This window comes from Dermochelys coriacea, chromosome 7 (genome assembly GCF_009764565.3).
Source record: "Dermochelys coriacea isolate rDerCor1 chromosome 7, rDerCor1.pri.v4, whole genome shotgun sequence".
Taxonomy (NCBI): Eukaryota; Metazoa; Chordata; order Testudines; family Dermochelyidae; genus Dermochelys; species Dermochelys coriacea.
The window spans coordinates 52,723,500-52,735,737 of record NC_050074.1 but is presented as its reverse complement, the minus strand read 5'-3'; the positions used below and the strand labels follow the sequence as shown (position 1 = coordinate 52,735,737).

The following is a 12,238-nucleotide window of genomic DNA, read 5'->3' as shown; positions in this document are numbered from 1 at the left end:
CCACACTGAAGGCATTTATATGGTCTGTGTCCAGTGTGGATTCTCTCATGGCTAATAAGAACTGAGCACTAACTGAAGCTTTTCCCGCAGTCCAAGCATCTTTCCTTTGTGATTTGTCTGCTGGGATGTGGTTTCCTTGGGATCCTTGCCTCCATCCCAACATTCAATGGATTCATCCACTTTCTTTCTTGGGCAGTTTCCCAGCTTCCTCTCTGACTGGTGCCAATTACTCCAGATTTTTCTCTGTTCCAAGCACTGGGGAAAAATTCCTTTCAGCTCTTCTCAAAATAGTCCCATGCAATTCCACTTGCTCAGGACCTTCCTGCTGTGGATTCCCCTCCTTGTTCTCACTCACTGTCTCATTATCTACTGAGGGAGAGAGAGAATCGAGGCAGGAGTCATTGCCTGGGCTGGTGGAAAGGACAGAAAGGTGAACAGCACAGAGGAAAAACACAACACAATAACTGATGGAAGACTGAGAAATTGGATTCTGCCTCCACATCCCATCTTAATGCTCACAGGGAAGTTGCATCAGGGAGAAAACTCCTGAGAGCTAAAAGGGTGGGTGGGAAGCCATGAGCGATATCTGCCATGATGACATGACACCTGCTGACCATAGCCTGACCTGGGTGGGATGAGGCAGAACTGAGGGTGCTCACACCACATTTTGGGGATTTTCAGTTTTTTCCTTCATTTGCCATATAGTTTGTGTCAGTGTCACTGACTCCTCACCTGTGCGGGTGCCTTTTGGGATCTTCCTTTCCTCGGAGGCCTGGAGATCCTGTAAAACTAAAAGGAGTACTTGTGGCACCTTAGAGACTAACAAATTTATTTGAGCATAAGCTTTTGTGAGCTACATCTCACTTCATCAGATACATTCGGTGGAAAATACAGTGGGGAGATTTATATACACATACAGAGAACATGAAACAATTTTATCATACACACTGTAAGGAGAGTGATCACTTAAGATGAGCTATTACCAGCAGGAAGTGGGGGAAGGAGGAAAACCTTTTATGGTGATAATCAAGGTGGGCCATTTCCAGCAGTTAACAAGAATGTCTGAGGAACAATGGAGGGTGGGGTGGGGGAGAGAAATAACATGGGGAAATAGTTTAACTTTGTGAAATGACCCATCCACTCCCAGTCTCTATTCAAGCCTAAGTTAATTGTATCCAGTTTGCAAATTAATTCCAATTCAGCAGTCTCTCATTGGAGTCTGTTTTTGAAGTTTTTTGGTGAAGGTTATCCACTCTGAGGTCTGTAATCGAGTGACCGGAGAGATTGAAGTGTTCTCCGACTGGTTTTTGAATGTTATAATTCTTGATGTCTGATTTGTGTCCATTTATTCTTTTACATAGAGACTGTCCAGTTTGACCAATGTACATGGCAGAGGGGCATTGCTGGCACATGATGGCATATCACATTGGTAGATGCGCAGGTGAACGAGCCTCTGATAGTGTGGCTGATGTGATTAGGCCCTATGATGGTGTCCCCTGAATAGATATGTGGACAGAGTTGGCAACGGGCTTTGTTGCAAGGATAGGTTCCTGGGTTAGTGGTTCTGTTGTGTGGTGTGTGGTTGCTGGTGAGTATTTGCTTCAGATTGGGGGGCTGTCTGTAAGCAAGGACTGGCCTTTCTCCCAAGATCTGTGAGAGTGATGGGTCGTCCTTCAGGATAGGTTGTAGATCCTTGATGATGCTTTGGAGAGGTTTTAGTTGAGGGCTGAAGGTGATGGTTAGTGGCGTTCTGTTATTTTCTTTGTTGGGCCTGTCCTGTAGTAGGTGACTTCTGGGTATTCTTCTGGCTCTGTCAATCTGTTTCTTCACTTCAGCAGGTGGGTATTGTAGTTGTAAGAATGCATGATAGAGATCTTGTAGGTGTTTGTCTCTGTCTGAGGGGTTGGAGCAAATGCGGTTATATCGTAGAGCTTGGCTGTAGACAATGGATCGTGTGTGTGATCTGGATGAAAGCTAGAGGCATGTAGGTAGGAATAGCGGTCAGTAGGTTTCCGATATAGGGTGGTGTTTATGTGACCATCGCTTATTAGCACCGTAGTGTCCAGGAAGCGGATCTCTTGTGTGGAAAGGTCCAGGCTGAGGTTGATGGTGGGATGGAAATTGTTGAAATCATGGTGGAATTCCTCAAGGGCTTCTTTTCCATGGGTCCAGATGATGAAGATGTCATCAATGTAGCGCAAGTAGAGTAGGGGCATTAGGAGACGAGAGCTGAGGAAGCGTTGTTCTAAGTCAGCCATAAAAATGTTGGCATACTGTGGGGCCATGCGGGTACCCATCGCAGTGCCGCTGATTTGAAGGTATACATTGTCACCAAATGTGAAATAGTTATGGGTGAGGACAAAGTCACAAAGTTCAGCCACCAGGTTAGCCGTGACATTATCGGGGATACTGTTCCTGACGGCTTGTAGTCCATCTTTGTGTGGAATGTTGGTGTAAAGGGCTTCTACATCCGTAGTGGCTAGGATGGTGTTTTTAGGAAGATCATCGATGGATTGTAGCTTCCTCAGGAAGTCAGTGGTGTCTCGAAGATAGCTGGGAGTGCTGGTAGCGTAGGGCCTGCGGAGGGAGTCTACATAGCCAGACAATCCTGCTGTCAGGGTGCCAATGCCTGAGATGATGGGTTGTCCAGGATTCCAGGTTTATGGATCTTGGGTAGCAGATAGAATACCCCAGGTCGGGGTTCCAGGGATGTGTCTGTGTGGATTTGTTCTTGTGCTTTTTCAGGGAGTTTCTTGAGCAAATGCTGTAGTTTCTTTTGGTAACCCTCAGTGGGATCAGAGGGTAATGGCTTGTAGAAAGTGGTGTTGGAGAGCTGCCTAGTAGCCTCTTGTTCATAGTCCGACCTGTTCATGATGACGACAGTACCTCCTTTGTCAGCCTTTTTGATTATGATGTCAGAGTTGTTTCTGAGGCTGTGGATGGCATTGTGTTCTGCACGGCTGAGGTTATGGGGCAAGTGATGCTGCTTTTCCAGAATTTCAGCCCGTGCACGTCGGCGGAAGCACTCTATATAGAAGTCCAGTCTGTTGTTTCGACCTTCAGGAGGAGTCCACCCAGTATCCTTCTTTTTGTAGTGTTGGTAGGAAAGTCTCTGTTGGTTAATATGTTGGTCAGAGGTGTGTTGGAAATATTCCTTGAGTCGGAGACGTCAAAAATAGGATTCTAGGTCACCACAGAACTGTATCATGTTCGTGGGGGTGGAGGGGCAAAAGGAGAGGCCCTGAGATAGGATAGATTCTTCTGCTGGGTTAAGAGTATAGTTGGATAGATTAACAATATTGCTGGGTGGATTAAGGGAACCACCGTTGTGGTCCCTTGTGGCATGTAGTAGTTTAGATAGTTTAGTGTCCTTTTTCTTTTGTAGAGAAACAAAGTGTGTGTTGTAGATGGCTTGTCTAGTTTTTGTAAAGTCCAGCCACGAGGAAGTTTGTGTGGAAGGTTGGTTCTTTATGAGAGTATCCAGTTTTGAGAGCTCATTCTTAATCTTTCCCTGTTTGCTGTAGAGGCTGTTGATCAGGTGGTTCCGCAGTTTCTTTGAGAGTGTGTGGCACAAGCTGTCAGCATAGTCTATGTGGTATGTAGATTGTAATGGATTTTTTACCTTCAGTCCTTTTGGTATGATGTCCATCTGTTTGCATTTGGAGAGGAAGATGATGTCTGTCTGTATCTGTACGAGTTTTTTCATGAAGTTGATAGATTTCCACTCCATACGTCTAAATTCAGTGCCTTGCATAATGACAGGTTTCAGAGTAGCAGCCGTGTTAGTCTGTATTCGCAAAAAGAAAAGGAGTACTTGTGACTTAGAGACTAACAAATTTATTTGAGCATAAGCTTTCGTGAGCTACAGTTCACTTCATCAAATGCATTCGGTGGAAAATACAGTGGGGAGATTTATCTACACACACAGAGAATATGAAACAATGGGTTTTATCATACACACTGTAAGGAGAGTGATCACTTAAGATGAGCTATTTCCAGCAGGAAGGAGGTGGGGGGGAGGAGGAAAATGGAGATCCTGCGTGACAGATTTTTGCTACCAGTCTGCCTGGGGCCACAGTTGGTCAGGCTGGGGCCACAGGATCTTTTTTTGGGGAGGAGATAAGGCACACCAAGTGTCTAAATTTTAAAGCTTTATTGATAAAATAATAAAACAACAGCAGAAAGCATTAATGCCCTAAGCCCTAACCTATTTTCATACTCGCCCACATACGACCTAGACTGGCTAAGTCTGAGTGTGAAGTCAGAAGAAGTGGTGGGGGAAGGTGGACGGGAGTGCTGTCCTGGGCCCAGGAGGTCCAAGAATCTGCTGTGCTCTCCGAATTGTTCCAGTTCTCAGGAGGATGTTAAGTCCTGGGCTCCTTTGGGGGTGTTCCATTCCACGACCTCTGTTCCTAGTGCTCTTTGTGCCAGTCCAAACTGGCTTTATGTGGTCTCCTTGACTTTCTCCAAAACACATAAGCTAGACTTTATTGTCCTCTGTGCTGGCCTTCGCTTGCCTCACTTGTTATGGGCTGGCTTTACAGGTTTGTGTCTGTTCAGTTGAATCTTCCTTTCTCACAATTGGTCTGTGGATTCCAGGCCCCCCTCTTTCTTGGCTGGCAGCAGAGAGTCAGATGTGTGCTGTGGCCTTGAGCTAGCTGGAGTTAGTGTCTTATCTTCTGACTGAGCTTGCTAGCTGCACTTGAGTTAACCCGTTCTCTGCTTTCTTCTCCCCCTCTCTCTGCCTCTCGTACTCCTGCAAAGGAATCTTCTGTTCCCCACTCACACACCTTTGACCCTCCCCAAAATGCTTTGCAATGCTAGCAACAGCGTTAGCAATATACAATGCTGATCTGCTTTCCCAGGGGACTCTCTGAGGGAGGGGACCTTGGGGTGTAACACCAGGATCCACAGCTCTTCCTCTGCTTCCAGCTGGGAGGTCAGGTCAGGTTTTGGAATGGGGAGTACTACTCAGGGGTGAAATCAGGCATAATCAGAGAGCACTGAGGACTGGTGGAGTATTTGTCACAATGGGCACATCTTGAGTTTAAATTGACTCAGATGGGAACATGGTCACTTAGCCCCCTTGAGAGAGGCCAATGACTGGACACAGTCACACCCTCACTAAGAGTTTCCAGGATCTGTGAGCTCTGGGGGACTTGCTGAAGCACACACAGCCCTGGTTTTAAACCCCTGCCTATGTCTAAACGTCCAAAGCCCTCCTCACAGATGGCACTAGTCCTGTGAAGGGAGGTGCACAAAGATCCTGTATGAGTGAGAATTAATGCAGATAGGATAATACACTGCTTCTGCTCCTGTGAAAGCTGGAGGGATGGGGATGAATTAGCATGTCCATTCGGTCCCTGACTCCCCTATCCCATTGAACAATGTATGGAGGTGAATGGCTCTCACACTGGAGCTGTGGAAAATGAGACCCATTTCCCCTCTAATCTAACTGACCAGGGAAGAATCTGACCAGATGCAGAAATGAAGGCCCTATGGCTTCAGATAGCTGAGGGGGCAGGAATCCTTACCCAGAGAGGTCACTGTCTCATAATTCTCCTGCATGATGTCCCTATAGAGGGCTCTCTGACCGGGGTCCAGCAGAGCCCCCTGCCCCTCAGTGAAATACATAGCCACCTCCTCAAAGGTCACCGACATCTGAAACGGGTGTTCCCCACTCAGAGCCTGCTGCCCCAGCCACAATCCCACTATTCATGGGGGGAAGAAGCACAAAAATAGGACAACTCTGGGAGGGCCAGAGGAACAGAATCCCATCCCTGTTCCCTGGAACAGAGCGAAGAAGGAGGAGGGCAGGGTCTCTCATGTACCACCCAACTAGTAGGCACAGGCTGATATGGGAAGCAGAGCTCTGCAAAAGGAAACAAGGACAGGAATCCCAGCACCTTCCCTTTGTATTTCACTGCAGTCTCTGCCTAGTGGGTTCAGGCTCCAGCACCCTGGTCTGTTTTCCCAGCCCTGTCCAGGGGGTTGTTTCCTCTTTCAGAAATGGGGGAATGTTCACCTCCCCCCTCAATGAGCCTGTTCATAAATCAGGCCCTCTGCATGTCCCAGCAGGTTAATCACACTCTGTCCCCCTCTATGCATCACCCTGTGTATTTCCTGCCCCTCCTCTTCTACAGCAACCTTCTCAAGCAGCTCCAATCAAAATCCTCTACCTGAGCTGGATCCATCACAGCCATTTCCCTTGCCCGTCCCCTAGGAAGATGGGATGTTCTGGAAGAAAACGTGGTCGTTATTCTGTAGCCTGTCAGAGTGAGAAGGACAATTGGGGAAGTTTCTGAATTAGCGTTAGTCCATTTCACACCTTGATCCCCTCCAGGCTCTTTCCAGGCAGACAGACACTCCAGAGTCCGCCATGCCGGGAAAACCCTCAGTGATGTTATTACAACACAGACCTGACCCCTCCCATCGGGACACTTTTATTGCTCCTCCTGCCTCTTCCATTCTCTCCTCTCTCTCTTCTGCATGGAAGAACTGGTTACTGTCCTGCTATTCCTGTGAACGTTTCCTCTCCAATAGTTACTGCCACTGCTAACAGGAGTGTGAATCTGGGCCCTGGTCTACATTACAGGGTTAGGGCGAATTTAGCCATGTTAGGTCGATTTTTATAATGAATGCGTCTACACAAGCAACCCTGTTCCGTTGACCTAAAGGGCTCTTAAAGTCGACTTCTGTACTTGTCCCCGTCGAGGGGAGGAGTGCTAAAATTGACCTTGCTGGGTCGAATGTGGGATAGTGTGGACGCAAATTGATGTTATTGGCCGCCGGGAGTTATCCTAGAGTACTTGAATGTGTCTGCTCTGGACAGCACTTTGAACTCCAATGCACTAGCCAGGTACACAGGAAAAGCCCCGGGAACTTTTGAATTTCATTTCCTGTTTGGTCAGCCTGGCAAGCTCAGCAGCACAGGTGACCATGCAGTCCCCCCAGAATCACAAACGAGCTCCAGCATGGAGCGAACGGGAGACACTGGATCTGATTGCTGTATGGGGAGAAGTATCTGTGCAGGCAGAACTCCAATCAAAAAGAAGAAATGCTGATATGTAAGCCAAAATCTCACAGGGCATGGTGGAGAGAGGCTACAACAGGGACACGCAGCAGTGCTGCGTGAAAGCCAAGGAGCTCAGGCGAGCTTACCAAAAGACAAAGGAGGCAAACGGTCGCTCTGGGTCAAAGCCCCATACATGCCGCTTCTATGATCAGCTGCATAGCATTCTAGGGGGGCCCTACCATTACCCCACCACTGTCCATGGACACCTGCAAGTGGGGGGAGTCTCATGCAACACAAAGGAGGATTTTGAGGAGGAGGAGGATGCACAGCAGGCAAGTGGTGAATCCTTTCTCCCCAGCAGCTAGTTCATCACCCTGGAGCCAACACCCTCCCAAGGCGGGATCCCCGACCCTGAAGGTGGAGAAGGCACCTCTGGTGAGTGCACATTTGTAACTACAGTACAGGGTTTAAAAGCAATTGTGTTTAATGTTTGATTTGCCCTGAAGACTTGGGATGCATTCGCGGCCAGAACAGCTACTGAAAAAGTCTGTTAATGTGTCTGGGGATGGAGGAAGAATCCTCCAGGGACATCTCCATGAAGCTCTCCTGGAGGTATTCTGAAAGCCTTTGCAGAAGGTTTCTGGGGAGGCTACCTTATTTCGTCCTCCATGGTAGGACACTTTACCACGCCAAGCCTAGTAGCAAGTAGTCTGGAATCATTGCAGCACAAAGCATGGCAGCAAATGGTCCTGGGTTTTGGTCGCTTTCAAGCAACATTCGGTCTATATCTTTCTGTGTTAGCCTCAGTAGAGTGATATCATTCATGGTCACCTGGTTGAAATAGGGGAATTTTTGTAAGAGAACAGTAAAAGGACCCCATTCATGCTGGGCTGTTTGCGCTTGGCTAAAAGGCATCATCCCAAATAGCCACATGGAGGGGTGGGCGGAGGGGTGTGCTGCACATCCACCCGAAAACCGCAGCCCCTCCTTTTAAATGGCAAATCCAACCAGCATTGCTTGCTGTGGGAAAGGAGGACGCTGCAGTTTGAAAACATTTCCACATGTTATGAAGGTGTTAGAAGCCCAACCCACGTACCCTTTGGCTTACCATGGCTGCCTGGAAACCGAATTCTGTTGCCCAGCAGTGTGTGATATGTCACCATACTGGCAGGTGCTCAATATAAAAGGCAAAATGCGACCTCGTACCTAAAGCACATGTGCTGTCTACTGTGAATTGCTTGATTCACTGTGAAAGAGTCTCCTTTTTGTTCTTTGAAATGCATCATCTTAAATTTTATTCTCCCTTTTTATCCCCCTGCAGGTGCAAATGTTTCTATGCTCCCTCTATCATGTCCATCCCTGAGGTTATCGCAGATTAGAAGGCGAAAAAAATTCACTCTCAATGACATGTTTTCCGAGCTCATGCAATCCTCCTGCACTGATAGGGCACAGCTGAATGCATGGAGGCATTCAGTGGCAGAGTCCCGGAAAGCATTAAGTGAGTGCGATGAGAAGAGGCAGGGTGCAATGCTGAGGCTAATGGGGGAGTAAACAGACATGCTCAGGCATCTGGTGGAACTGCAGGAAAGCCAACAAGAGCACAGACCACTGCTGAATCCACTGTACAACTGCCTGCCCTCCTCCTCACCCAGATGCCTAAGAACACAGGGGCGGGGGTGGGGGGGCGGCACTCTGGGCACCCAACCACTCCACTCCAGAGGATGGCCCAAGCAACAGAAGGCTGTCATTCAAACAGTTTTGATTTGTAGTGTGGCTACAATAAGCAATGTGCCCTTGTCCTTCCCTCCTCTCCCACCCCACCTGGGCTACCTTATCAGTTATCTCCCTTTTCTTTTTTAATTAATAAAGAAAGATGGCATGGTTAAAATGCAACTGGAAATATCAAAATTCTCTTCTCCCTTTACTGAATCCTTACTAGCTTCAATGAAAAAATGGGGCAAAAAAAATCTGTCAGAACTGATAACTTTCTCTCATATATATATATATATATATATATATATATATATACATATATATATATATATATTATACATACACCCTGATCCTAGATATCAATTCCCACTGTCAGATTTTTTTCCCATGGATGTTCCAACCCCAGAGCACCCACACAGTCGGCACCTATGAGTGCAGAGATCCTAGACTGTCTCCCCTTCCCTGTTACTGGGAACCAGAGCTCTGCTCCCAGGGAGTGGTACATGTGCAGAGACAGTGAGACCTGCCCCCATCCCCCTCCCCAGGGAGCAATGCTCCCTGTTGCAGCCTGTGGGCAGGGGCAGGGTCAGGGGGATGCCCCAGGCTGCTCCCAGCTGGGCTGGCTGCAATTTCCTGCATTGGGCAGAGGGAAGCTGGCTGCAAGTTCCCATGGTTTGCAGTAAGTGTGAGGGATCATGGGTGGGACAGCGACACCTGAGTAGACAGAGGGGAGTGGGACCCGGGAGAGGGCTGAAGGGGGGCATGGGGCTCTGAGAGCCAGAGGGCAGTGAGGGGAGAACAGGGATGTGTGAGGGGCAGAAGGGGGTGAGGATCTGCTGAAGGGAGGCTGAGGGAATACACAGAAATCAGGGAGCAGGGGCAGAATTCCGGGGCTCAGGGGAACAGAGCTGGAATAGAGGGAAACTCTGAGTGCGGGGATAAAGAGAAGGAAAGGGGGAATGTGGGGAGGCTGGAGGGAAAATATGAGTGCAAGCAGAGACTGGCTGGGGAAGGGAGAGCCAGAGAGTAGGAGAAAAAGAGAGGGATCATAGAATATTAGGGTTGGAAGAGACCTCAGGAGTTCATCTAATCCAACCCCTGCTCAAAGTAGGACCAACACCAACTAAATCACCCCAGCCAGGGATGGCAATCCTCCTACTAACACAGCCTAACTTGGATTGCACAGCAACAGAGTCACTGCAACGACTGCAATTCACTTTCTGCTGCCAGGCCTTAGTGACCCCCAGGATCGCTCCACCCCGCACCTCCTTGGTCCTAGTGAGATCAATTGCACTGGGCTTTTGCTGTTTGTGTTTGTCTTCTATTGTTATTATTTATTTTATTATCACCCTCGAGCATGTTCTGTCTGTGTAATAGCATGTGTTTTTGCTTTAAATACCCAATTGATACGAAACCTTTCAGATTTTGCTTTTTTTCCAGTCTACTTAGCCAATTTGTATAAATCTGCTTAGATTTTTCCTCGTTTTCTCTTAATTATCAAATGCTGCTATAAACTCTCCTCAACAGTCATGGATTTGTCCTGTCTCTAATTACTGAATAATGTAAGATTCCCTCTATTTGGGAGGAGTAATTACCACATATGGGGGTGTAGTGGAGAGAAAGCCTGGAGCACTGGGACTGATGCCAGAGCTGAGGCCTGAACCAGAGGCAGTGAACCCAAGTCAGGCCATGTATTAAAGCAGATGCTCACAAGTTCACTGCCCAGTACTGTACATGAACTTGGTAAAGTTGTTGCTAGTGTACTAGGCACTAGAATTTGACGTAAATATATTCCAGCTATTACAGAGCATAGGTGCCAAGTTTCTAATCTGCTGGAAGGTACTCCCCCCGGCTTTGTCCAGGCCTCGTCCCCACTCCACCCCTTCCCCAATGCCCCATCCCCACCCTGCATCTTCCCCCCTCTCTCCTCCCACCTCTTCCCCGTACAGTTCCGCCCCCTCCCTTGAGTGTGCAGCACCCTCGCTCCTCCCCTCTTCCCCCCACCGCCTCCTGACACCATGAAACAGTTACTACACGGCAGGCGGGAGACACTGGGAAGGAGCGGGAGGCGCTGATTGGCGGGGCAGGCAGGCAGGCAGGAGGCACTGAGAGGAGGGAGAGGCATTGATGGGGGGCTGCCGATGGGTGGTCAGCACCCACCATTTTTTTCATGTGGATTCTCCAGCCCCGGACCACCCACGCAGTCGGCACCTATGTTACAGATACATCCCAATCTAGTACATAGAATCATAGCATCATAGAATATTAGGGTTGGAAGAGACCTCAGGAGATCATCTAGTCCAATCCCTTGCTCAAAGCAGGACCAACCCCAACTAAATCATCCCAGCCAAGGCTTTATCAAGCCGGGCCTTAAAAATCTCTAAGGATGGAAATTCCATCACCTTCCTAGGTAACCCATTCCAGTGCTTCACCACCCTCCTAGTGCAATAGTGTTTCCTAATATCCAACCTAGACCTCCCCCACTGCAACTTGAGACCATTGCTCCTTGTTCTGTCATCTGCCACCACTGAGAACAGCTGAGATCCACACTCTTTGGAACCCGACTTCAGGTAGTTGAAGGCTGCTATCAAATCTCCCCTCACTCATCTCTTCTGCAGACTAAATAAGCCCAGATCCCTCATCCTCTCCTCATAAGTCAAGTGCCCTAGCCCCCACATCATTTTTGTTGCTGTCCGCTGGACTCTCTCCAATTTGTCCACATCCTTTCTGTAGTGGGGGGCCCAAAACTGGAAACAATACTCCAGATGTGGCATCATCAGTGTTGAACAGAGGGGAATAATCACTTCCCTCGATCTGCTGGTAATGCTCCCGCTAATTCAGTCCAATATGCCGTTGGCCTTGGCACACTGTTGACTCATATCCAGTTTTTCGTCCACTGTTATCCACAGGTCCTTTTCTGCAGAACTGCCTCTTAGCCAGTCAGTCCCCAGCCAATAGCAGTGCATGGGATTCTTCCGTCCTAAGTGCAGGACTCTGCACTTGTCCTTGTTGAACCTAATCAGATTTCTTTTAGCCCAGTCCTCAAATTTGTCTAGGTCACTCTGGATCCTCCAGCATATCTACCTCTCCCCCCAGCTTAGTGTAATCCACAAACTTTCTGAGGTGCAATCCATCCCATCATTGAGATCATTAATGAAGATGTTGAACAAAACTGGCCCCAGGACTGACCCCTGGGGCCCTCTGCTTGATACTGGCTGCCAACTAGACATCGAGCCATTGATCGCTACTCATTAAGCCCTACGATCTAGCCATCTTTCTATCCATTCATCCAATCCATACTTTTTTAACTTGCTGGCAAGAATACTTTGGGAGTCCATATCAAAAGCTTTGCTAAAGTCAAGATATATCATACCCACAGCTCTCGCCATATCCACAGTGCCAGTTATCTCATCATAGAAGGCAGTCAGGTTGGTCAGGCATGACTTGCCCTTGGTGAATCCATGTTGACTGTTCCTGATCACCTTCCTCTCCTCCAAGTGCTTCAAAATG

The 12,238-nt window shown here is 48.2% G+C and overlaps 1 protein-coding gene across 2 annotated transcripts; it reads right to left on the bottom strand.

Annotated features, from left to right (window-relative positions):
* Positions 1-4,495: 4,495 nt before the first annotated feature.
* LOC119858985 (zinc finger protein 621-like) lies at positions 4,496-6,261 on the bottom strand. Of its 2 annotated transcripts, none has more exons than XM_043518439.1 (3): positions 6,180-6,261; positions 5,535-5,661; positions 4,496-4,970 (listed from the first exon to the last, which is right to left on the bottom strand). In XM_043518439.1, the coding sequence occupies exons 1-3, from the start codon at positions 6,201-6,203 to the stop codon at positions 4,783-4,785; spliced, it is 339 nt and encodes a 112-aa protein (XP_043374374.1). In that variant the 5' UTR covers positions 6,204-6,261; the 3' UTR covers positions 4,496-4,782. The 2 variants fall into 2 exon arrangements, with proteins under 2 accessions (XP_043374374.1, XP_043374375.1); XM_043518440.1 differs by having other exon boundaries at positions 4,496-4,967.
* Between the last annotated feature and the right edge of the window lie 5,977 nt (positions 6,262-12,238).